General features: G+C 51.4%; 1 protein-coding gene across 2 annotated transcripts in view; it reads right to left on the bottom strand.

The window, feature by feature from the left end:
• The window catches only part of RYR1 (ryanodine receptor 1), a 155,728-nt gene that overhangs the window by 13,297 nt on the left and 115,951 nt on the right, over nt 1-26,480 (bottom strand). For both annotated transcript variants that reach the window (XM_054462589.2, XM_054462590.2), the window contains 7 exons: nt 13,339-13,680; nt 8,995-9,801; nt 7,794-7,864; nt 6,845-6,989; nt 4,078-4,164; nt 2,508-2,759; nt 767-897 (listed from right to left, as the gene is read on the bottom strand). In XM_054462589.2, coding sequence (XP_054318564.2) covers nt 767-897; nt 2,508-2,759; nt 4,078-4,164; nt 6,845-6,989; nt 7,794-7,864; nt 8,995-9,801; nt 13,339-13,680 — 1,835 coding nt within the window. The remainder of the gene's footprint in view (nt 1-766; nt 898-2,507; nt 2,760-4,077; nt 4,165-6,844; nt 6,990-7,793; nt 7,865-8,994; nt 9,802-13,338; nt 13,681-26,480) is intronic.

Below are 26,480 nucleotides of genomic sequence, written 5' to 3'. Positions count from 1 at the left end.
AGAGATGGGGTTTCACCATGTTGGCCAGGCTGGTCTTGAACTCGTGACCTCAAGTGATCTGCCACCTTGGCCTCCCAAGTGTTGGGATTACAGGCGTGAGCCACCGCGCCCGGCCATGTTTTTTTATTTTGCACTCATTGCACCTGAGTAAGAATCACACCTGGAGACAGGGTTTAAAACATGGGTTCCTGGGATCACACCCCAGAGTCACTGAACAGGAACCTCCAGGCCTCAAGTCTAGGAATCTCCGTGTGCCAACCTCACCCACACGAAGCTGTAATGCACGGGAAATGCGCCTCTTTTATGGAAACGAAGAGTAAGACTTGGGGAGAATGAGGCAGGGCCTGCAGGCACTGAAACCCTAGGTTTTTTTTTTTTTTTTGCTGGGGGGAAGGGGGATGCAATTTCGCTCGTGTTGCCCAGCTGGAGTGCAATGGTGCGATCTTGGCTCACTGCATCCTCCACCTCCCAGGTTCAAGCGATTCTTCTGATTCAGCCTTCCCGGTAGCTGGGATTACAGGCGCCCGCCACCACGCCCAGCTAATTTTTGTACTTTTAGTAGAGACGGGATTTCACCATGTTGTCCAGGCTGGTCTCAAACTCCTGACCTCATGATCTGCCCGCCTTAGCCTCCCAAAGTGCTGGGATTACAGGTGTGAGCCACCGTGCCCGGCCCAAAACCCTAGTTTTTTGGGGTCTAGGCCTGGACTGGGTGGAAACCTAGGTCCCCTCCTGCTGCCACCCTGAGGTGGGTCTGGGTCCTTACGGCGTGTTGAGCACCAGTCGGTCCCACTGCCCCTTCACGTCATCGTCCTCAGGTTGCTCCGTGATGTACAGGCCGTCAAACTCCAGCTTCCGGGCCAGCTCCTTCTCCCGCTTAAAGATTACCAGGGGCACCTGGATAGTGGGAGGAGGCCAAGGGTGGGCGTCAGGCACCTTGGCTGGACCATAGTCTCAGCAGAAGCCATGACGTCTTGCTGGAGTCTGTGTGTGACCCCACATCAGAAGTGCTTTCCCAGTGATAAGGGTAGAAATGAGGCCCAGGCAGAGGGCTCAGGGCTGGGATGTGGGGGACACGGGCAGAGGGGTCAGGGCAGGGATCGGGGAGGCACAGGCAGGGGGGTCAGGGCTGGAATGTGGTACATAGATAGAGGGGTCAGGGCCGGGATGGGTGGCATAGATAGAGGGGTCAGGGCCGGGATGGGTGGCATAGATAGAGGGGTCAGGGCTGGAATGTGGTGCATAGATAGAGGGGTCAGGGCCGGGATGGGTGCATAGATAGAGGGGTCAGGGCCGGGATGGGTGGCATAGATAGAGGGGTCAGGGCCGGGATGGGTGGCATAGATAGAGGGGTCAGGGCTGGAATGTGGTGCATAGATAGAGGGGTCAGGGCCGGGATGGGTGCATAGATAGAGGGGTCAGGGCCGGGATGGGTGGCATAGATAGAGGGGTCAGGGCCGGGATGGGTGGCATAGATAGAGGGGTCAGGGCCGGGATGGGTGCATAGATAGAGGGATCAGGGCCGGGATGGGTGGCATAGATAGAGGGGTCAGGGCCGGGATGGGTGGCATAGATAGAGGGGTCAGGGCTGGAATGTGGTGCATAGATAGAGGGGTCAGGGCCGGGATGGGTGGCATAGATAGAGGGGTCAGGGCCGGGATGGGTGGCATAGATAGAGGGGTCAGGGCTGGCAGTGGAGAGGCACAGGCAGGTGTGTCAGGGCTGGCAGTGGAGAGGCACAGGCAGGTGTGTCAGGGCTGGCAGTGGAGAGGCACAGGCAGGTGTGTCAGGGCTGGCAGTGGAGAGGCACAGGCAGGTGTGTCAGGGCTGGCAGTGGAGAGGCACAGGCAGGTGTGTCAGGGCTGGCAGTGGAGAGGCACAGGCAGGTGTGTCAGGGCTGGCAGTGGAGAGGCACAGGCAAGTGTGTCAGGGCTGGAATTGGGGGGCACAGGCAGGTGTGTCAGGGCTGCGGTGTAGGGGCATAGAGGGGTCAGGGCTGCAATGGGGGTGGGGCACAGGCGGAGGGATCAGGCCAGGATGTGAGAACAGGGGAGCTGTGGGAGCCCAGGAGTGGTGCCTGATGCCACCTGGGGCTTCCCAAGGGAGGGAGGTCTGAACTCAGAACTGAAGGATGAATAAAACAGAGGCAGGTGCAAGGAGGTGGAAGCGGTGCAAAGTATTGCAGGCAGAGGGAATGGCATGTGTGAAAGTTTTAAGCCCAGAGAACTCTAGTTCAGTAGCAAAGTATCAAGACAGTGGTCCAGAACCTGGTTCCTCAGCTATAAGCTGTGTCTGTTCCCAATTTGAATGTCGTCCTTGCTGGAGACCCCTGTCATCCTTGCCGGAGACCCCAATCCTGTACCCAGTTCCCCAGCACTCACCCCAACCCCAGGCCCCCTCTGTCCCAACCACTTTAAGGGCCTCCAGCCCCAGCCAGTGCTCCTGCACTGCCCCCACCCCCACCCAGCCAATAAGCCCTTGCCCCAGAACCATGGCCATGGGCCCACCTTGAGACAGTTATAGCCAATGATGCAGAGAAAGGCCACCAGTGTATGCAGGAGGCTCAGACACCGCAGGGCGGGCTCCATGTAGCCTGTGCTCTCCTCCAGGAAGTAGTACACCATGTTCTCATCCTCATCGCCCTCTGCCTCCTCTCCGGCCCCCAAGCCCCAGCCAGAGCCGCCACCAGAGCCTGCACCTGACACATCCCCAGCAGCTGAGCCTTCCATGTCGTCCTCCCCTGGTGGAGAGTCTGAGACCTGAAATGGGGACAGAGATCCATCTGTGTGTCTGTCACATGCAGAGCCCACTCACAAAATTGAGCCTCCATTCCCGAGATTGGACTGGGACCATACCAGATACAGTCTTGGTGTGGCTGTCAATCAAGATCAAGGGGTGGGCCTAGGGCTCTAGCTAGCAAATCAGACTCTGACCTGGGAATTGGCCTATTGAACTGAGTGGCACAGAACTGAAGACAGAGTTGGTTCATCTTGATAGTGGAGCCCTAAAGAAACTGCCTACTAATATTAACACTAACACGAAAATTATTAGCAGCTAAACATTTACACAGTGCTTTTTATACACCAGGTACTGTTGCTCTAAGTGCCTTACACATACTCATCCTCTTTTTTTTGGTGGGGTGGACGGAGTTTCACTCTTGTCACCTAGGCTGGAGTGCAGTGGTGCAATCTCGGCTCACTGCAACCTTTGCCTCCCGGGTTCAAGGGATTCTACTGCCTCAGCCTCCTGCATAGCTTGGATTACAGGTGCCCGCCACCATGCCTGGCTAACTTTTTTTGTATCTTTAGTAGAGACGGGGTTTCACCATGTGGCCAGGCTGGTCTTGAATTCTGGACTTCAGGTGATCCACCTACCTCGGCCTCCCAAAGTGCTGGGATTATAGGTGTGAGCCACTGTGCCTGGTGCCTTATCCTCTTTCAATCCCCACAGCTCTAAGAGGTATTCCATTTTACAGATCAGGGAGTTGAGGCACAGGGATGGTAAGCACCTTGCCTAACGTCATGTGCCAGTGGGCAGTGGAACAGGACTGGGTCCCACAGAAGCCATGCTTCGATCTCTCTAGTCTACCTTACTGTCCTGTTATCTAGACCCCTGGCAAGACCCCAAGGGTCCCTTTGTCCTTCAGGAGGCCTGGTTCTTAGCCCATTCCTTCCATTCTATGAGCGGCCCATTTCTTCCTCCCTGCAAACTTCTGTTTAGCTTATGTGAAAGCAAAGATGCTTAACGGAATCAATGGGTGTTGCTGAGAGCTGAGGGCCTGCACCCAGGTGCACAGGACTGGCATGTGGCCTAGCTGAGCAGAGAACTCAGCTCCTGCTCCTGCTGTAACTCCCACAGACACTCAGGCTTCTATCCCAGATGGATCCAGGTATCGCCTACTCACCCCCATGGAGGAGGGTCCCAGGATCCAGGTGTCCAGCCTGAACCCTCCTAAGGACCCTGAGCCCAATACCTTGTTCCTTCTGTGGAGGAACCCTGAAATTCTGATAGGGGCTGAGCCTCCCATCCCACACCATGGATAAGGGCCTGACCCTCCCAGCCCTTCAGGACCAGCACCTTATAAAACAGCAAGATGAAGTTGATGGCAAATGCCAAGAAGAGGGCAAGGAACCGCAGGGTGTAAAAATTCCGGGACAGGTAGTTCTGAGAGAGAAGAGAAAAAGAGAGAAAGCACTCACAGATCAGCCTCTTCCCTGGAGAATTCATCCCAACATTTACCCGCAATCAGTACCTGGGCTCTCAGTATCTTTCCTACAACCTCCTATTTATTTATTAATTATTATTATTATTATTATTTTTGAGATGGAGTCTTGCCTGTCGTCCAGGCCGGAGTGCAGTGGTGCGATCTTGGCTCACTGCAACCTCTGCCGCCCGGGTTCAAGCAATTCCTCTGCTGCAGCCTCCCGAGTAGCTGGGACTACAGGCGCGCGCCACCACGCCCAGCTAATTTGTGTATTTTTAGTAGAGACAGGGTTTCACCATATTGGCCAGGCTGGTCTCAAACTCCTGACCTCGTAATCCGCCCTCCTCGGCCTCCCTAAGTGCTGGGATTACAGGCTTGAGCCACCACGCCCAGCCTATTTATTTATTTTTGAGACAAGGCTGGAATGCAGTGGCGCCATCTCGGCTCACTGCAACCTCCGCCTACCGGGTTCAAATTCTCATGACTCTGCCTCCTAAGTAGCTGGGATTACAGGTGTGCACCACCACACTCAGTTAGTTTTTGTATTTTCAGTAGAGATGGGGTCTCACCATGTTGGTCAGGCTGGTCTCAAACTCCTGACCTCAGGTGATCCACCCACCTCGGCCTCCCAAAGTGCTGGGATTATAGGTGTGAGCCACCTCGCCTGGCCTCAACCTCCTATTTATTGAGTGCTTGCTTATACCAACATTTGGGCTAAGAGCTTTATTTGCATGAACTTGTTTAATTCTCAGTACACCCCTATGAAGTGGGTACTACTGTTATGCGCACTTTACAGACGAGGAAACTGAGGCTCAGGGAAGTGGTGTCTTGCTCAAGGTAACATAACCAATGAGTGGCAGAGCTGGGATTTGAACCCAGGCAGTCAGCCTCCAGAGTCCAAGCTCCAAGCCACTTTGCTATGCTGCCTCCTGAGTGAGGTCACCCCGCCTGTCACCCTGCCTGCTTTACAGAAGGTGAAAGAGAATTTTTTTTTTTTTTTTTTTTTGAGTCAAGGTCTTACTCTCACCCAGGTTGAAGTGAAGTGACGCAACCATAGCTCACTGTGGCCTCAACCTCCTGTGCTTAAGTGATCCTCCCGCCTCAGCCTCCTGAATAGCTGGGACTACAGGCATGTGTCACCTCACCCAGCTAATTAAAAAAACATTTTTGGCTACTCTGGGTGCACTGCCTATAGGGTAGCCCTGCTCTGCAAGGAGCAGTAATTAAAAAAAAAAAGATTAAAAAAACTTCGGCCAGGTGCGGTGGCTCACACCTGTAATCCCAGCACTTTGGGAGGCCAAGGCGGGTGGATCACAAGGTCAGGAGATCGAGACCATCCTGGCTAACACGGTGAAACCCCATCTCTACTAAAAATACAAAAAATTAGCCAGGTGTGGTGGCAGGCACCTGTAGTCTCAGCTACTTGGGAGGCTAAGGCGGGAGAATGGCATGAACCCGGGAGTCAGAGCTTGCAGTGAGCCGAGATTGTGCCACTGCACTCCAGCCTGGCCAACAGAGCGAGACTCTGCCTCAAAAAAAAAAATTCTTTTGTAGAGACAGGGATCTCCCTATGTTGCCCTGGCTTGTCTCAAACTCCTGGGTTCAAGTGATCCTCCTACCTTGGACTTACAAAGTACTGGAATTACAGGCATGAGCCCCCTTGCATGGCCAGGAACATCTTCCATCTCTCCCTCTTTCTCGCCACCTTTCCCTCCATCCCTCATTCTTCCCACAAATTCTGACGGAACCATCTTCATTCTACATGATTCCCTCACTGACCCCCCGCCCCCCGCCCCCCGCCACTTTTTTTGAGGCAGAGTCTCGCTCTGTCGCCCAGGCTGGAGTGCAGTGGCACGATCTCAGCTCACTGAAACTTCTGCCTCTTGGGTTCAAGCGATTCTCATGCCTCAGCCTCCTGAGTAGCTGGAATTGCAGGCATGCACCACTATGCCCAGCTAATTTTTTTTTTTTTTTTTTGTATTTTTAGTAGAGATGGGGTTTCACCATGTTGGCCAGGCTGGTCTTGAACTCCTGACCTCAGGCGATCCGCCTGCCTCAGCCTCCCAAGGTGCTGGGATTACAGGTGTGAGCCACCGTGCCCAGCCTCCCTCATCCCCTCCTATCAGGCCATGCCTGGAGAGGAGACAGGATGGAGGGAACCCTGGGACCTGCCTCCTAACACCCACCCTTCTTCCTGGCCTGGATAGATAAGTGCTTCCCCAGGAACTGGGAGAGCTCAGACCTCCACAGCAGCACTGGGAGTGGTGGAGGGACTGAGACTCTAAGGGCTGACAGCCAAGAACAGGCCACGGTGGGAAGGCCAGAGTGGTGGCCTCACTGAATGTAGCTCTGGATAGAGGATGGAGGTGGAAGTGTGGGTGGGTGGCCCCGATGAACGGAGGTATGGAGGTTGGAATAAGGATTGTGAGCAGGGAAGGGACAAGGAACCAAGTGAGGGCCATCTGAAAATGCTACCCTGTCCCCAGGTCTGGGGATGTCTCTGCCCTCTCCCCAGCTAGGGTTCTTCTTGGAGATGAGCTTGAACAGGTGAACTCAAGAACAGGGTGAGCAGGAGAGGTGGGCACCAGAGGTGGGGCTCCCGGGGAGAAGAAGGTTCAGGTGACCTGGCTGGATCCTCACCAGGAACTTCACCCTCTGCACCTCCAGTTCTCCCCAGAATTCGCCCCCAGCTTCCTCCTTCTTTGGAGGGGGTGAGGGAGGTGCTTGCTTCTTGGGGGGCTCTGGTGGGGGTTCGGGAACTTCTTCCTTCTCCCCATTCTCGGCACTGCAGGACAGGACAGAGAGAGGTCAGGAGGTGCCTAGGCGGGCAATGCATGAGTTCATTCATTCAAAACCATTCACCAAGGGCCCGCCCTGTGCCTGGCCCAGGTTTGGATGGTACTGGGTACACGGGATGATGAGATAATCAGGACTTGCCCTTATGAGGCTCCAGTCCAATGTGGGAGAAAGGCAGTGACAGTGACACCAGGCAGTGACAGTGACACTAGGCAGTGACAGCCCAGAGTGGTCGGGGCTGGGATGCAGGAAGCTCAGGGGGTTGTGGGAATCTGGAGGAGACACCTCCTCAACTTAGGAGGGGGTCAGGTGTCCTGGAGAATTGCAAAGGATAAGAAAGACTCAGAGTAGGCATGGGGGCCTGTGTTCCAGGCAGAGGGAAGGCACATGCGAAGGCCTGGCGGTTAGATGGGAGTTTTCATTTTTCTATCTCTCCATATTTTTTTTTTTTTTCGAGACAGGGTCTTGCTCTGTCACCCAGGCTGGAGGGCAATGCTGCGATCAGGGCTCACTGCAGCCTTCACCTCCGGGGGTCAAGTGATCCTCCCACCTCAGCCTCCCCACACACCACCGTGCTTGGCTAATTTAAAATTTTTTTTTTATGTTGCCCAGGTTGGAGCATTTATTTCTTGATTCTTTTACTCAGAGCCCCTCCTCCGTGCCTGAGTCTGGGCTGGGTGATGCTGAGGACACAGGGTGGCCAGGACAGCCTCGGGGCCTGACCTCTGGAGGCTCCTAGTCTAGGAGGGAGGCAGTGATAGGCGCTAGGCCCTTCAGCCCCAAGGCCACTCACTCGGCTTTCTCCGGCTCCAGCTCTGGTTCAGGCTCTGGCTCTGGCGGGAGCTCCTCCTCCACTCCATCCACCTAGGGGCAGGGCAAGCATCAGGGCTGAGTCCCCACCCTAAGCGTTTCTCAGGGCTGCCTACCTGCTCCTCTCATCCCTTCTCTCTTATTTCCCCTGGGTAATCTAAGTTTTACAGTTCCCCCCACCAGAAAGAGGCAGATTATGATTCCCATTTTACAGAGGGGAAACTGAGGCTCATCGAGGTGAAGCCCTTTGCCCAAAGCACTGCACAGGGTTGGGCTGACTCCAAGTACAGCTCTGCTTGTCCCCAGGGCTTCCCACCATCTTGACCTCCGCTTTCCCATGGCATTCCCAGCACCAGGGGCCTGAGGATGTTTGGGGTTCCTTCCTCCATGGTGTACTTCATTCCCACAACGAGTATCTCTGAGGGTCTTTTCCTAGTGGCCCTGACCCTGTCTCGGGACTTTTTTTAGTCTTAGGCTTTCTTTTCCTTTCCTTTTTTTTTTTTTTTTTTTTTGAGACGGAGTCTCACTCTGTCACCTAGGCTGGAGTGCAGTGGCACCATCTTGGCTCACTGAAACCACCGCCTCCCGGGTTCAAGCGATTCTCCTGCCTCAGCCTCCTGAGTAGCTGGGATTACAGGCGCACACCACCATGCCCGGCTAATTTTTGTATTTTTAGTAGAGACGGGGTTCCACCACGGTGGCCAGGATGGTCTCAAACTCCTGACCTCAGGTGAACGGCCCGCTTCGGCCTCCCGAAGTGCTGGGATCACTGTAAGCCACCGCGCCCGGCTTAGTTTTGGTCTTTCTTGCCCTCTAATTTGGTCTCTGGGTTTCTTACTCTCTCTGGCTCTCCAGGTATCATTTTCTCTACCTCTCCAGGGCCCTGCACTCTGCCTGGCCCCGCACTCTCTCTCCCCGGCCCTTTCTCCAGGTCTCTATCTCTGAGTCTCTTTCTCTGTGGGTCTGTGTATCCCTCTGTCTCTGAGCATCTCTCTTGCCCAGCGCCCGCTGTCCCCGTGTGCGTCCTCCATGGGTGCGTCCTCCGTGGGTGCGTGCGCCCTGCGTGTGCCTATCCCCCTGGCCAGTTCTCTCCTCTGTGTGTGTGTCTCCACCCAGCCGGGCTCTCTTCCTCCCTCCAATCCCCCATCTTTCCAAAACCCCAAAGCCCCCGCCTGCTCTCTCACCCCCAACTTCCTCTTGAGGATGGGAGAGCCCTCGGGTGTGGGCGGTTCCGCAGGCGTCGTGTCCCCCATGTCCCCGAGACCGCCAGCCCCTTCAGGCCGGAAGGGGCCCCCATCGGTCACGGCCACCGCCCCGTCGGCGCCGCCCGGCCCGGCCTCGTGCACCGCCTCCTCCTCGTCTCCAGCGCCCTCCGCGGCGTCTCCAGCGCCCTCGCTGGCACCCTCGCCGTCTGCGTCTCCGCCCGGTCCGGCCGGCTGCTCGCCGTGCACCTCGTCGCTGGTGGGGTCGGGCATGCCCGCCAGGAGCTCGGTCACCGTCACTTTCTTGGCGCCCTCCACCAGGCCGCCGCCAAACAGCGAGCCCCAGAGCAGGCCCAGCGCGCCCGCCGCCGCCCCCGCGCCAGCGGCCCCAGCGCGCGTCACTGCTGCCCAGAGCAGCGCCGCCACCGCGGTGGCCGCCTCGCGGGCCGTGAGCCGGCGCAGCCGCCGCACGCGCCGCCGGAGGCTGCGGTAGCTGAGGCCGCGCAGGGCCCGGCCTGCGGCCGCCACCACCCGCGCCGTCGCCCCCGCTGCCGCCGTGGCCGCCGTGCCCTCGGGCCCCGCCGCGCCCTCCTCCACGCCCTCCGCGCCCGCCTCCGCCGCGCCCTCGTCCTCGTCGGTCTCCGGCTCGCCCTCGGGCTCCGAGATCTGCGCGGCTATCTGCATCTCGAAGATGGTGTCCTCGCAGAAACTCACGAAGAGCTCCATCTTCTCAGCCTCGCCGCCCTCGTTCACCACGTCGAAGATGAACTGGCGCTTGGACTCCTTCACCTGAAGCGCGGGGCGGCAGACAGGATAGGGGCGCCGTCAGCGGGGGCTCGGACAGCAGCGACAGCGCAGTGGCAGCTACAGGGGGTCACCACAGTGGCAGGCGCTGTTCTAAATGCATTGTTGGTATTTTGTTTTGTTTTTGAGACAGGGTCAGGCCGGGCGCGGTGGCTCCGCCTGTAATCATAGCACTTTGGGAAACCGAGGCGGGCAGATCACTTGAGGTCAGGAGATCGAGACCAGCCTGGGCGACATGGTGAAACCCCCGTCTGTACTAAAAATGCAAAAATTAGCCGGCGTGGTGGCGCACCCCTGTAATCCCAGTTACTCGGGAGGCTGAGGTAGGAGAATTACTTGAACCCTGGAGGTGGAGGTTGCCATGAGCTGTGATCATGCCACTGCACTCCAGCCTGGGCAACAGAGTGAAAGTCTGTCTCAAAACAAAACAAAACAAAACAAAACAAAAAGATAGGATCTAGCTCTGTCTCCCAGGCTGGAATGAAGTGACGCTGTCTCGGCTCACTGCAACCTTCACCCCCAGGGTTCACCTGATCCCCATGCCTCAGCCTCCTGAGTAGCTGGGATTACAGGCGCCCGCCACCATGCTGGGCTGAGTTTTTGAATTTTCAGTAGAGACAGGGTTTTGCCATGTTGGCCAGGCTGGTCTCGAACTCCTGGCCTCAAGTGATCTGCCCGCCTCAGCCTCCCAAAGTGCTGGGATTACAGGCATGAGCCACCATGACTGGCCTGCTAATTTCTAAAAAAATTTTTTTTGCAGAGACAGGGTCTGGCTGTGTTGGTCAGGCTGGTGTTGAACTCCTGGCCTCAAGCAATCCTCTGGCCTTGGCCTCCCAAAGTGCTGGGATTACAGGCAGGAGCCACAGCGCCTGGCCATGTTGTTGTTTTGATTATCAATAGCAAACCTACAGAGAGAGCATTATAGAGAGCACTCATTGCGAGTACTCCTGTAAATGCTTCAATAAGGCCAGGCCCCATACAAGCAGTTTTCATAAAACTCATTTAATCCTCACAAACAAGCCTAGGGCTAGCGGGTTTTCTTCCCATTTTACAGATGAGGACAGGGAGGCCCAGAAAGTTACATGCCCAGGTGACACAGACAAGGTGGCACATATAGGATTTGAACCCCCAGAGAGCTGGCTCCAGAATGGATGTGTTTAGCTTCCTGAGAGGAGGAGCATAGTGCTTAAAGGCAAAGGCTCTGCAGCCAGCCTGCCTGGGTTCAAATCCTGATTCTGCCACTGAGTAGCTGGGTGATTTTGAATTAACTCTCTGGACCTCCGTTTTTCCCTCTGTAAAATGGGCATAATAGGACCTACATTATAGAGTTGGTGTGAGCGTTAAATGAGTTAATAGATGCTGCATGATTAGAACAGCGCCTGGTGCCTGATAAATGCTGTATAGTGGGCAGGCCACGGTGGCTCACACCTGTAATCCCAACACTTTGGGAGGCCGAGGCGGGCAGATCACCTGAGGTCAGGAGTTCAAGACCAGCCTTGCCAACATGGCAAAACCCCACCTCTACTGAAAATATAAAAATTAGGTGGGCGTGGTTGCACATGGCTGTAATCTCAGCTACTCAGGAGGCTGAGCCAGGAAAACCGCTTGAACCCGGGAGGTGGAGGTTGAGTGAGCTGAGATCATGCCATTGCACTCCAGCCTGGGCAACAAGAGCGAAACTCCATCTCAAACAACAACAACAACAACGCCGTAGTGTTCTCTATTATTATACTGCCCCACAGGTGCTCTGTGGCCACATGGGCATACGTGGATGCCTGAGAAGCAGGGGAAAGTGGAATGGGAAGGAGTGAGCAGAAGGAAGCGGGTGTTTGGAGGAATAGCACTAAGGGAAAGGGTGTTTGTATGGGGATCACGCAGGGTCAGAGGAAGAAGGGAGGGCAGACTCCCCCAGCACGTGCAAAGAGTGAGTGGGAAGGGCCGTGGTGAACAGCAGCTTCCTGCAGAGGCAGGGATGTGCGGACATCCTGGGTGCCAGGATGCTGCAACCACTTGTGTGCCAGATGGGGGTATGTATGCAGTGGGGCCCCGAGGGGCATAGATGAGTGTGCAAGATCTCAAGGATTCCTGCAGAGTATGTGAGGAGACACCGGGGGGCCAGGGAGGGATCAGGAGTAAGGAGGGTGTGGCGGCATGGGAGGATGACAGAAATGTGCAACCACGAGGCTCAGTGTGCACGGTGAACGTGGGCACATGGGGCAGGTGTGCAAGGGCCTGGGACTCTATGGGGGAACAGGAGGAGTATGAGTGTGAGAGGGGCCTGCAGTTATGCAGTGTGTGTGAGGCAGGCATGAATGTGGGAAGGGGAGCCAAGAGTTTGTGTACTGGCTCCCAGAACATGAGGACAGGGCTCCGTGTGGGACATGAGCCCGCGTGCATGAGCTGGTGTCCCCTGAGGAGACATGAAGGGCCCAGTCGTGAAGGAGGTGACGGGTGCGCAAGCCTCCTGGGCTATGAGTGTGAGACAAGGAGGGGTGTGGAAGTACCTGGCAGCATCTGAGGAGCAACAAGCAAGTGTGTGTGCAAGAGAATGAGGTGAGGGTGTGTCAGGGCCGTATGGGGAGTGTGAGGGAATGGGGAGGGGAACCATATGTCAGCCAGGTGTGCCAGCTGTGCTGGGGACACGCCAGGACCACGTGAGTGTACCCTTGGGGCAAGTAAGTGCGTGAGGGGCATTCAAGCATTTGTGGGCTGGGCATAGGAGGAGCTGAGATAGGGCATGTCAGATTAGAGAGTAGGTCTGAGGGCTTTTGTGGGTGAGCCTGAGACCGTGGCCCAAGTGTGCGTGGGTGAGCATGGTTGTGCCAGGGCTACAGTGAGGGCAAGTGGGCAGTGAACAAATGAAGCATGCCAGGGTTCTGGGAGGGCTCATTGGCATCCTCAGGGTATGTGTGCAAGAGGTGTGCACCCACGTGTGGGCCCAGAATAAGTTGGGGTACACATCATGTGCTAGGACTTCAGAAGGCATCTGGGGGCACACGTGATGACTGGTGAAGGGTGGGTCAGCATGCCAGGGCACCCCAGAGCCCCCAAGGCGAGCGTGTACAAGAGTGAGCATGAGCGGGCCAGGACCAAGAGACGGCACACCGGGGGCTGCTGGGAAGGTGAGCAAGTGGTGTGTCGCCATGCGGGTTCGAGGAGGTGAGAGTGTGGGTAGGGCTGCATCAGGGCTATAAGGGCCTGCCAGAGCTCCCAGGGTGTGCGTGTAAGGGGAAAGCATGGCGTGTGAGCAGCCACAGTCAGGACACACTGACCTTGCTTCCTGCCCAAGGGGTGTGCATCCTTGTGCGGGCCAGATCCGCAAGAAGTGGCCAGGGGCGGGCCAGGGATGCGCAAGGGCGCAGCCGGACAAAATGTGTACAAAAGGGTGGGCGTGGGCTTGCCGGAGCAGGGCAGATATGCGAGGCACGCACAGCCCCCTGTGGGGTCAGAGGGTGCAGGAAGTGACCACCCGCATGCCCAAAGCCCCAGGAGGCGAGCTTGCACACGTGCGGGCCCCCTGACCTGGGGCATCTCCCACTGGGCGCGGTTGGTCTCTGAGATCTCGAAGTAGATGCGCTCGATGCGGCGCGAGGCGCCCATGATCTCGATGCGGCCCAGGTAGGGGCGGAAGTACTCAAGGATGCTCTCGGCCAGCTCCAGGAAGTTGTGCAGGCGAGGGTCATGCGGCACATGCTCCGACAGGTTGGTCAGCAGCACCGCCACGTTGAAGCCGATGTCGCGTGCTGGCTCCTGGAAGCGGTTGGCGAACTCCTCGCAGTTGATCATTTCGTTCTCATCCGCTTCGGAGCACGAAAGCAGGAACTGGATTTCTGGACCGCTGAACTGCTTCTGGCTGTCCATGGCCTGGGACAGGCAGGGAGGTCAGTGGGGTGACCTGGAGAGCCTCAATTCTCTCTCTTTTTTTTTTTTTAAAGACAAGGTCTTGCTGTGTTGCCCAGGCTGGAGTGCAGTGGCGCAATCACAGCTCACCACAGCCTCAACACATCCCCTATAATCCCCATCCCCACCCCTGGGCTCAAGTACCCAGCCTCCAGAGCAGCTGGGACTACAGGCATACACCGCTGCACCTGGCTAATTTTAATTTTTTTTGTAGAGTTAAGGTCTCCCTATATTGCCAAGGCTGGTCTCAAACTCCTGGGCTCAAGGGATCCTCCCACACCTCAGCTGAAACTTGCTTTTTTTTCTTTTTCTTTCTTTTTTTTTTTTTGAGATGGAGTTTCTCTCTTGTTGCCCAGGCTGGAGTGCAGTGGCATGATCTCAGCTCACTGCAACCTCCATCTCCCAGGGTCAAGTGATTCTCCTGCCTCAGCCTCCTGAGTAGCTGGGATTACAGGTGCCCGCCACCACACCTGGCTAATTTTTTGTATTTTTAGTGAGATAGGGTTTCATCATGTTGGCCAGGCTGGTCTCAAACTCCTGTCCTCAGGTGATCCACCCACCTCGACCTCCCAAAGTGCAGGGGTGACAGGTGTGAGCCACCGCGCCCAGCCATAACACTCTTTATCTGTTATCCTGCTAATGGAAATGTAGGTTGCTTCCAGATTTGTTTATTTATTTATTTTTCTGAGACAGGGTCTCACTCTTTCACCCAGGCTGGAGTGGTGCAGTGGCGCGATCTCAGCTCATTGCAGCCTCCACCTCCCAGGGTCAAATGAGTCTCGTGCTTCAGCCTCCTGAGTAGCTAGGACTACAGGTGCATGCCACTGCGCCTGGTGAATTTTTGTATTTTTTTGTAGACAGGGTTTTGCCATGTTACCCAGGCTTGTCCCAAACTCCTGAACTCAGGTGATTTGCCCTCCTCCGCCTCCCAAAGTGTTGGGATTACAAGCATAAATCACCAAGTTCACCCACAGATTTTTTTTACAGACAACACTTTTCTTGAACATTCTTGTGCTGATTGCCCATGCATTTTTGCGAGAGGTTCTCTAGAGCAGCATAAAATGTTCTTGACCACACTCACTCACCGTAAGAATACATTTTACAATGTGACTCAAAAAAAAAAAAAAAAGGTTTCATGACACAATTCTGACCTTTGCTGTGTAGCACACTCTGCAGTGTTCTATTTTATTTCTAAAGATGCTGGTCACGAGTTATGCATTGCTAAATTAATTTCATTACCTACAGATGGGTAGCAATATGCAGTGTGAGAAATGTTGCTCTGGGGTATGAACAGAAGCAAAATTTTCTGGCTCTCAAAAGTGCTTTGTAAAAACCCCAGAACTTTGCAAAATGCTTTCTAAATGAGTAACATGCTTTGCAAATCATGAAGGGCTCTAGAAACCACAGAGCATGGAGACATAATCACACCGGAACCCCTCACCTTCTGCCCTCACCTCGTCTGCCTGCCTCCCCCTCTATCATGAGGTGTCTCAAAAATCCACCTCTGGCCAGGCGTGGTGGCTCATGCCTTTAATCCCAGGACTTTGGGAGGCCGAGGTGGGTGGATTACCTGAGGTCAGGAGTTCGAGACCAGCCTGGACAACATGGTGAAACCCCGTCTCTACTAAAAATACAAAAATTAATTAGGCATGGTGGTGTGTGCCTGTAATCCCAGCTACTTGGGAGGCTGAGGCAGGAGAATGGCTTGAACCTGGGAGGCGGATGTTGCAGTGAGCCAAGATTGTGCCATTGCACCTAGCGTGGGCAATAAGAGCGAGACCCTGTCTCAAAAGAAAGAAGCCCACCTCTCCACAGGGGCCTGGGACACTATCACCTCCATTCACTCCTAGAATCTGCTCTTGTGATTTGCTGATCTCTCTTTGTCATCATTCATTGCTCATCCCTTTATGTATGTATGTATGTATGTATTTATTTATTTATTTACTTACTTACTTACTTACTTATTGAGACGGAGTCTTGCTCTGTCTTGCCCAGGCTAGAGTGCAGTGGCACGATCTTGGCTCACTGCAGCCTCCGCCTCCTGGGTTCAAGTGATTCTCCTGTCTCAGCCTCCTGAGTAGCTGGGACTACAGGCGTGTGCCACCACACCGGCTAATTCTGTATTTTTAGTAGAGACAGGGTTTCACCATGTTGGCCAGGCTGGCCTGGAACTCCTGACCTCCGGTGATCTGCCTGCCTGGGCCTCCCAAAGTGCTGGGATTACAGGCGTGAGCCACCATACCTGGCCTATTTAAAAAAAAATTATTTTTATTTTTATTTTTGTTTTTTGAGACAGAGTCTTGCTCTGTTACCCAAGCTGGAGTGCAGTGGCATGATCTTGGCTCACTGAAACCTTTGCCTCCAGGGCTCAAGCGATTCTCCTGCCTCAGTCTTCTGAGTAGCTAAGATTACAGGCATGTGCTACCACGCCAAGCTAATTTTTGTATTTTTAGTAGAGATGGGGTTTCGCCATGTTGGCCAGGCTGGTCTTGAACTCCTGATCTCAAGTGATCTGCCCACCTTGCCCTCCCAAAGTGTTGGGATTACAGGCATGAGCCAGGCCTTTTTATTTTTCATTTTTGTGGGTACATAGTAATTGTATATATTTATGGGGTAGATGAACTATTTTGATATAGGCATGCAATACGTACTCATATCAGGGTTAATGGGGTATCCATTCCCTCCGTCATTTATCCTTTCTTTGTGTTTCAGTCTACTTATAGTCTTTTAGTTGTTTTACTTTATTATTAATTTTTTGAGACAAAGTCTATCTCTACTACCTAGGCTGGAGTGTAATGGAGTGATCGTGGCTTGCCATAGCCTCGACCTCTGGGCTCAAGTGATCCTCCCGTCTTAGCCTTCCAGATTGGGACCACAGGCATGCACCACCATACCCAGCTAATTTTTTAAACATTTTTTTGGTAGAGACAAGGTCTTATTATGTTTTCTAGGCTGGTCTTGAACTCCTGGGCTCAAGCGATCCTCCCACCTCAGCCTCCCAAAGTGCCGAGATTACAGGCATGAGTCGTCGTGCCTGGCTAGTATTTTATTTTATATTTTATTTTATTATTTTATTTTATTTTTGAGAGAGTCTCACTCTGTTGCCCATGCTGGAGTGCAGTGGTGCAGTCTCGGCTCACTGCAACCTCCGCCTCCCGGGTTCAAGCGATTCTCCTGCCTCAGCCTCCTGAGTAGCTCGGAATATAGGCATGCACCACCATGCCTAACTAATTTTTGTATTTTTATTTCTTTTTTTTTGAGAGAGAATTTCGCTCTTGTCACCCAGGCTGGAGTGCAATGGCGCGATCTTGGCTCACAGCAACCTCCCCCTCCTGGGTTCAAGTGATTCTCTTGCCTCAGCCTCCCAAGTAGCTGGGACTTCAGGCATAGGCCACCACGCCTGGCTAATTTTTGTATTTTTTGTAGGGACAGGGTTTCGCCATGTTGCCCAGGCTGCTCTCTGTCCCTCTTGTTCCCATCTTTCAGCCTTTCCATTTACTGTCCTCTTTGCCTGGGACACCACAGCCTCGCTGATTCATATGGTACCTTTCAACTCTCAGCTTCGCTGTCCCCTCCTGCAGAAGGCCTTCCTCCACCAGCCGGGTTACAGGGCTTACCACACCCTGCTCACTCCCACGCCCTTCAGACCACAGATTATAACCTGCAATTACTTTGTGTATTTCGTTATTTGCATCTGCCCCTTCCCACTGGACTATCGGCCCCCACAGTGGGCTCTCTGTTTTGTTCACTGCTGTACCTTCAGGACTAGGGCAGTGCCTGACACACAGTAGGCACTCATACTCATTTGTCAAATGAAGGAAGCATCATGAAAACTAAGAGGCTGGGCGCCATGGCTCATGCCTATAATCCCAGCACTTTGGGAGGCTGAGGCAGGTGGATCACTTGAGGCCAGGAGCTCAAGACCAGCCTGGCCAACATGGTGAAACCCCATTTCTAGTAAAAATACAAAAATTAGCCAGGGTGATGGTGGGTGCCTGTAATCCCAGCTATTTGGGAGGCTGAGGCAGGAGAATCGCTTGAACCTGGGAGGCGGAGGTTGCAGTGAGCCGAGAGCATGCCACTGCACTTCAGCCTGGGTGACAGAATGAGACTCTGTCTGTCAAAAAAAAAAAAAGAAAAAAAAGAAATGAGACTATCGCCATTTTGCAATCTCTAATGAATGAATATGTCTGAGTGTTGAGCAGAAACAGCTGCTGGCATCTGGAAAGGAGGTGCCTCCTGGTGGAGGTATACAGCAGCCCCACATAGGAAGGTTCTGGCTAAAAAACTCCTTACACCCAAATCTGAATCTGCTCGAACTTTGGCTGAGTCTCACTTTGGAGGAAACCCAGGGGACACAGGAACACATGAAATGACACCACAAGGACGCATTGGTCAGGTCCAGACTATGGGAAACTCTACAACTAGGACAGCACTATCCACTGATAGACTTAGTGTGAAAAAAGAATGAAAAATGTCGAGCTAATCATTTTTTAGATTGATTATGGCCAGGCACGGTGGCTCTTGCCTGTAATCCCAGCACCTTGGGGTGGCTGAGGAGGGTGGATTGCTTGAGCACAGGAGTTTGAGACCAGCCTGGGCAACATGGCAAGACCCCGTCGCTATAAATAAATAAACAGGATTGATTCCATGTTGAAATAATATCCTGAGTGTACTAGATTATGTGTAGTGTTTCATCTTACCTTTTTTTTTTTTTTAACAGGGTCTTGCTCTGTTGCCCAGGTTGAAGTACAGTGCCATGAACATGGCTCACTGCAGCATTAACCTCCGAGGTTCAAGAGATCCTCCTGTCTCAGCCTCCCCAGTAACTGGGACTACAGATATGCACTACTACACCTGGTTATTTTTTTAAAGTTTTTATAGAGACAGGGTTTTGCTATGTTACCCAGGCTGGCTCAAACTCCTGGCCTCAAATGATCCTCCCACCTTGGCCTCCCAAAGTGCTGGGATTACAGGCATGAGCCACCATGCCTGGTCCTCTTTTTACTTTTTTAAAAAACATGGCTATTAGAAAATTTAAAATTATGGTGACTCACGCCTGTAATCTCAGCACTTTCGGAGGCTGAGGAGGGCAGATCACTTTAGGCCAGGAGTTTGAGACTACCCTGGCCAACATGGCGAAACCTTGTCTCTACTAAAAATACAAAAATTAGCCAGGTGTGGTGGCGCATGCCTGTAATCCCAGCTACTCAGGAGGCTCAGGCCGGAGAATCACTTGAACCTGACAGGTGGAGGTTACAGTGAGCTGAGATCGCCCCACTGCACTCCAGCCTGGACAACAGAGTGAGATCCTGTCTAAAAAAAAAGGAAGAAAATTTAAAAATATACATATTGCTCATATTGTATTTCTGTTGGACAGTAAAGATCTGCAGGACTGGATCTCCAGGAGATAAATTGCAAGGAAAAAGAAAAGATAATAGAGGGGAAGCAAGAGATGAAAGATGATTTTAAAAAGTATCAGCCAATTGCAATGGGTGACCCTTGTTTGGATTCTGATTTAAAGAAGCTACAAAAAATCCTGATAGTTACATGAAAGTTATGAGATTTGGAAATTTGCACACTCACTAGATATTTGATGATTTAGAGGACTGTGACTACTTTTTTATTTGTACTGTTTAATTTTTGTTAGGAGTGATGATGACATGGTGGTTTGTTAAATAAAAGGAATGTCTTTTAAGGCCACACACACACATACACACACACACACACACACCCGCGCGCGCACACACACACGCATTTTTTTTTTTTTTGAGGCAAGGTCTCACTCTGTTGCTCAGGATGGAGTGGAGTGCAGTGGTGTGTTCAGGACTCACTGCAACCTCAACTTCTCGGTCCTCCCACCTCAGCCTCACAAGTAGCTAGGACTACAGGCATGTGCCACCACACTCGGCTAATTTTTTGTATTTTTAGTGGAGACAGGGTTTCGCCACGTTGCCCAGGCTCTTCTCAAACACTGGGCTCAAGCAATCCACTCTCTTGGACCTCCCAAAGTACTGGGATTACAGGCGTGAGCCACCATGTCTGGCCAAGACCATATATATTTTATGATAGCATTTATATGCAGTGTTCAGAATAGGCAAATCTATAGAGGCAGAAAGATCAGTGGTTACCGGGGGCTGGGGTTGGGGAAGTGGGAAATGATGGCTAACGGGTATGGGGTTCGTTTTCAAAGGATGATTAAAATGTTCTAAAATTAGATTGCAGGGATGGCTTTACAATTCTGTGAACACACTATAAACCACTGAACTGTACATTTTAAATGGGTGGATTTTGTGGTATGTACATTCTATTTCAATAAAGACACTTTAAAAAGGAAGTGTTTTAATTAAGAGACAAATAAAATTTGCAGATAGGAAAACAATGACGATAACCTCAAGACTGTTTACTGACCAGGAATAAATCGGTAACCTAAAATGTGCTTTCTGTTGGGTGAGGTGACTCATTCCTGTAATCCCAGCGCTTTGGGAGGCTGAGGCAGGAGGATCCCTTGAACCCAGGAGTTCAAGACCAGCCTGGGCAACATAGGGAGACCTCATCTCTGTTAATATAATTAAACATTTAAATAAATAAATAAATAAAATGTGATTTCAAACACCAGAAAGAGCCTTCCAAGCCATAGTAGCTGTTTTGAAATCTACAAAGTACTTCATCAGTGAAGATGTGATTTGTAAACTGTCAAGAACTCTGGCACCCATGAAGAACTTGGGAAATTATAGAACAATGCTACTTATTTTTTTTTCTTTTGAGACGGAGTCTTGTTCTGCCACCCAGGCAGGAGTGCAGTGGCACAATCTCGGCTCACTGCAACCTCCACCTCCCGGGTTCAAGCAATTCTCTGCCTCAGCCTCCCGAGTAGCTGGGATTACAGGCGCATGCCACCATGCCCAAGTAATTTTTGTATTTTGTAGTAGGAACGAGTTTCATCATGTTGGCCAGGCTGGTCTCGAACTCCTGACCTCAAGTGATCTGCCCGCCTCAGCCTCCCAGAGTGCTGGGATTACAGGCGTGAGCCACTGAGCCCGGCCACAATGCTACATTTTTTAAATGCAGATTTTCATATGAATGGAAATGCAGAAAAAGCATCTGGACTTTGGGAGGCCAAGGTGGGTGGATCACTTGAGGTCAGGAGTTTGAGACCAGCCTGGCCAACATGGTGAAACCCCGTCTCTACTAAAAATACAAAAAATTAGCTGGGTGTGGTGGCACATGCCTGTAATCCCAGCTACTCGGGAGGCTTAGGCATGAGAATCGCTTCAACCTGTGAGGCAGAGGTTGCAATGAGCTGAGATTACGCCACTGCACTCCACTTTGGGCAACAGAGCAAGACTCAGTCTCAAAAAAAAAAAAAAAGTTTAAAAATTTAAACTACAACTGCAATACCATTTTTCACCTATCAGATTGGCAAAAATCCAAAGATTTGACAGTGCGGTCTGGTGGCAAGGCTGTGGGGAGACAGGCACACTCTCATATGATATTAATGAGAAAGAAAAATGGAGGGCAATGTCTGTTCAAATGACAAATGCATTTACCTTTTAACCCAGCTATCCCACTTCTGGAAGTTTATCCTCTGAGATGAACCACACATGATTTACAGAATGTTGTATAATAAGAGGAATTGTTTTTGTTTGTTTGTTTGTTTTTTGAGATGGACTTTCACTTTTGTTGTCCAGGATGGAGTGCAATGGCGCGATCTCAGCTCACTGCAACCTCTACCTCCCAGGTTCAAGTGATTCTCCTGCCTCAGCCTTCCAAGCAGCTCAGATGACAGGCGCACGCCACCATGCCTGCTAATTTTTTGTATTTTTAGTAGAGATGGGGTTTCACCATGTTGGCCAGGCTGGTCTCCAACTCCTGACCTCAGGTGATCCACCTGCCTCAGCCTCTCAAAGTGTAGCAAGAGTAATTGTTATAGCCAGCATTGCTTTAGGCCCAAATACTACAGCCTTCCTCAGCACATTTCCCTCCATCTGCTGGAACTCTGCAGTAATACATGTACAAATGTAAAATGTCTGTGGTATAAATGACACCCTTGTGCAGTGCACAATGTGTGCAACTATCCATGACAGCCCTGACTGCAACATGGATTGTATAGCAAAACATTGGGAATAAAGCCAGTGTTCATCAACAAGGAATAGCAAATAAACCATAATATACACATAGCATGGAATATTGGACACCTGTAAAAAAGAATGAGGAAGCTCCCTATATCTCCAGAATATGTTGTTAAATAATGCAGACCAGTGATGTTATACCTATTATGTACAAAATGAGAAAAACAAGACTATCTGTTTGTATTTTCATTTAAAAAATGATGGAAGGATACAAAAGAAACTAATGAAAGGGCTTTACCATGGTAGATGTGGGGAAGAGTGGATTGGAAAAGACCAGGAATAAGACTTCTCACTTCACGCCTTGCTATATTTTGATATATATTTTTTTGAGACAAAGTCTTGTGCTCTGTTGCCCAGGCTGGAGTGCAGTGGCACAATCATAGCTCACTGCAGCCTTGACCTTCTGGGTTCAAAGGCTCCTCCCAGCTCAGTCAGCCTCCAGAGGAGCTGGGACTACAGGTGCACACCTCCACATCCAGATAATTTTTTGCTATTTTTTTGTAGCAATGGGGCCTTGCTATATTGTCCAGGCTGGTCTCGAACTCCTGGCCTCAAGCAATCCTCCTGCCTTGGCCTTCTAAAGTGCTGGAATTACCGGTGTGAGCCACAGCACCTGGCTATATTTTGATTTTTTTTTTTTTTTTTTTTGATACGGAGTCACACTCTGCCACCCAGGCTGGAGTGCAGTGGTGCGATCTCAGCTCACTGCAATCTCTGCCTCCCAGGCTCAAGGTATTCTCCTGCCTTAGCCTCCTGAGTAGCCGGGATTACAGGCACCTGCCACCACACTTGGCTAATTTCTGTATTTTTAGTAGAGATGGGGGGAGGTGGTTTGCCATGTTGCCCAGGCTGGTCTTGAACTCCTGACCTCAAGTGATCTGCCTGCCTCGGCCTCCCAAAGTGTTGAGATTACAGGCGTGAGCCACTGTGCCCAGCCTATATTTTGATTTTTAAAATCGTGAGTAATTACATATTCAAAAAATAAAATGAATACACTTTTCCCAGTTGCAGATTGTAACTTTGTGTAACAGATGTTGAGCTGTAAAATGTCAGGTAGGTGACATTAAACCCTGTGATCTGTGCAGCCCCAGTCAGGAGAGATCATTACTCATTTTCAATTATGAATCATGTGTACTTTAGCTCCTGCAAATGCTTTTTACTTCTCTTGTAGCCACGCCAGATTCTCTCCCTAAACCTGCCAGGCTCGAGAGTAGGGCTAAGACCCCCAGCAAGGGCCCAGCCCCTAGGAAGTGCTCACTGACTATCGATTAGACCAGATTAAAAGATGAATCTGGAGGCAGTGTACTCTGGGGCCAGACCGCCTGAGGTCTAACCCTAACCTTGTTACTTATTAGCTGGGTGACCTTAAGCATGTCCGTTTATCTCCCTGTGCCTCAGTTTCCACATCCATAAAATGGGAATAAAAAGCAATCCTGGCCAGGTGCAGTGGCTCACGCCTGTAATCCCAGCACTTTGGGAGGCCGAGGCAGGTGGATCACAAGGTCAAGAGATCAAGACCACCTTGGCCAACATGGTGAAACCCATCTCTACTAAAAATACAAAAATTAGCTGGGCGTGGTGGTGCACACCTGTAGTCCAGCTACTTGGGAGGCTAAGGCAGGAGAATCGCTTGAACCCGGGAAGTGGAGTTTGTAGTGAGCTGAGATCACACCACTGCACTCCAGCCTGGTGACAAAAGTGAGACTCCTCCGTCTCAAAAAAAAAAAAAAAAAAAAAAAAGCAGTCCTGCTGGGCATGGTAGCTTATGCTGGTAATCCCAGCACTTTGGGAGCCTGAGGTGGGCTAATTGCTTCAGTCCTGGAGTTCAAGACCAGCTAGGGCAACATGCCAAACCCTGTCTCTTAAATAAATAAATAAATAAATAAAATTAGCCGGGTGTGGTGGTGCACACCTGGAGTCCCAGTTACTTGGGAGGCTAAGGTAGGAGGATCACCTGAGCCTGGGAGGCGGAGGCTACAGTGAGTCGTGATCATGCCACTGCACTCCAGACTGACTGACAGAGCAAGACCCTGTCTCAAAGAAGCAAAACAAAACAAAAATGCAGTCCTTACCATGTAGGGTTGCTGTAAGGACTAAATGAGCGAATTCATGTACACGCAGGGCACAGAGCGAGAATATGGTAACTATGAGCTACTCGTGAAGGTGGAGGGCTCAGGCACCGTGAAGGGTAAGAGGCTACGAGGGATCGGCTGGGAGGCAGGGTCCCAGGGATGCAAGGCTTAGGCTCAGGGAAGAAGGCATTGCCCCTCGGGGTTGGGGAGGGAAGGGAAAAGGCCAGCTGTGACAAAGGCTGCCAAGATGACAAGTCAGAGGAGACGGTCAGAGGTAAAGAGGTCACTGATGATCTTGGTCAGAGCAGTTTCAGGAGCCTGACAGGGACGGAAGCCGGCGAGCCCTGAATCAGGGAAGGAGCGGGAGGTGAGAACGGAGGATCAAGGGCAGATGACTCTTGCAAGGCGTGGCTGAGAAGCAGAGAGACACAGCAATGCTCTTGGGGGACAACTGGAAGGCATGGGGCACTTTGATTTTAACTCAGGGAACCCTGAGTTTACCTAAGTGCATATGGCCAGTCACAGCTGCAACCCATAGACTAAGAAGCCATGGGCCAGGTGCAGTGGCTCACACCTGTAATCCCAGCACTTTGGGAGGCTGAGGCGGGCGGATCATTTGAGGTTGGGAATTTGAAACCAGCCTGACCATCACTTGAGGTTGGGAGTTCGAGACCAGCCTGACCAACATGGTGAAACCCTGTCTCTACTAAAAATACAAAATTAGCCAGGCGTGGTGGTGCATACCTGTAATCCCAGTGACTTGGGAGGCTGAGGCAGGAGAATCACTGAACCCAAGAGGCGGAGGTTGCAGTGAGCCAAGATCATACCACTGCACTCCAGCCTGGGTAACAAGAGCAACACTCCGTCTCAAAAAAAAAAAAAAAAAAAAGACCATGAATCCATACTGACATAAATGAATGGATGAATGAGAAAATGAAATGAAATGGACAAGAAGAAAACACTCTTTCTTACAGTAAAATGGTGCCTAGTGATGGTAAACATACGGTGAAATGAGAAACCACCATTTGTCAGCTTCTAGAGGAATAATTGTTTCAGGCAAGAATCATCAATGGATGCTGACCCTAGAGTTAGCAGAATATTTACATAGCCTCAAAGTATATCCTCACAAGACACTTATTGATTCCAAAGGGAATAACAGTAACTTCATCATGGAGCCCCTGGTGAACACCGAGTTAACCAAGCCATCCAAATTAACAATAGTAATGGGAAGAGACATTGGCCGGGTGCAGTGACTCACACCTGTAATCCCAGCACTTTGGGTGGCTGAGACAGGAGGATCGCCTGAGTCCAGGGGGTCAAGGATGCGGTGAGCTAGGATTGTTTGACTCACTCCAGCCTGGGCAATACAGCAAGACTCTGACTGTAAAAACAAATAAATAAGTAAATAAACAGTAATGGGATGAAACCACATGTGCCTCCTAATACATTACACTGAGGACACATCACTTCTGTGATATTCCTGCAAAAGATGCATAACCCTAGTCTAATAATGATGAAAACTCAGACAAACTCACACTGAACGATATTTTACAAAACAGTTTGCCTGTGTTCTTCAAACATGTCAGGAAAGATAAAGACAGACCCAGGCACAGTTCCAGACTGAAGGAGGAAAACAGACAGAATACCTAAATGAAATCCCTGGTTCTGGGTTGGCAAAGAAGAGACATTGACAAAAATTTCTTGAACAAGGGAAATTGAATAAGGTTTAGGATTAGATAGCAGCATTGTGCCAATGTTAATTTCCTGATTAGCATAATTGTCCTGTGGTTAGGTAGGAGAATGAATTTGTTCTCAGGAGATACACGCTGAAGTGTTTAAAAGTAAAGGGAAATTGGCTAGGCGAGATGGCTCATGCTTGTAATCCCAGCACTTTGGGAGGCCGAGGTGGGCAGACCACTTGAGGCCAGGAGTTCAAAACCAGCCTGGCCAACATGGTGAAATCCCGTCTCTACTAAAAATACAAAACACACACACACACACACACACACACACACACACACACACACACACCACACACACACACTTAGCCAGGAGTGGTATCCCGTCTCTACTAAAAATACAAAACACACACACACACACACACACACACACACACACACACACACACACACACACTCTTAGCCAGGAGTGGTGGTGCGTGCCTGTAATCCCAGCTACTCAGGAGGCTGAGGCAGGAGAATCACTTGAACCCAGGAGGCGGAGGTGGCACTGAGCTGAGATCGCGCCACTGCACTCCAGCCTGGGCAACAAGAGCAAAACTCTGTCTCAAAAAAAAAAGGAAAGGAAAGGGAAATCATGATGGAGTAAATAGAAAACATTTGGGCAATGTGGGTGAAGGGTATTCAGAAATTCTATGTGCTGTTCTTGCAACTTCTCCATAAACCTGAAGTTATTTCAAAATAAAAAGTTAACAAAATGGTAACAGTAAAGATCAGGGAGTAGTAATAGTAGCTAACATCTCTTGAGCACTTACCATATTCCAGGTACTGCCCACACTGCCCGTCCTCACAATAGTTAATAGTTGTTTTATTTTTATTTT

Source organism: Pongo pygmaeus, chromosome 20 (assembly GCF_028885625.2).
Source record: "Pongo pygmaeus isolate AG05252 chromosome 20, NHGRI_mPonPyg2-v2.0_pri, whole genome shotgun sequence".
NCBI classification, from domain to species: domain Eukaryota; kingdom Metazoa; phylum Chordata; class Mammalia; order Primates; family Hominidae; genus Pongo; species Pongo pygmaeus.
Note: the sequence above shows the minus strand (reverse complement) of the source record. Positions and strands in the feature narration are given on the sequence as shown.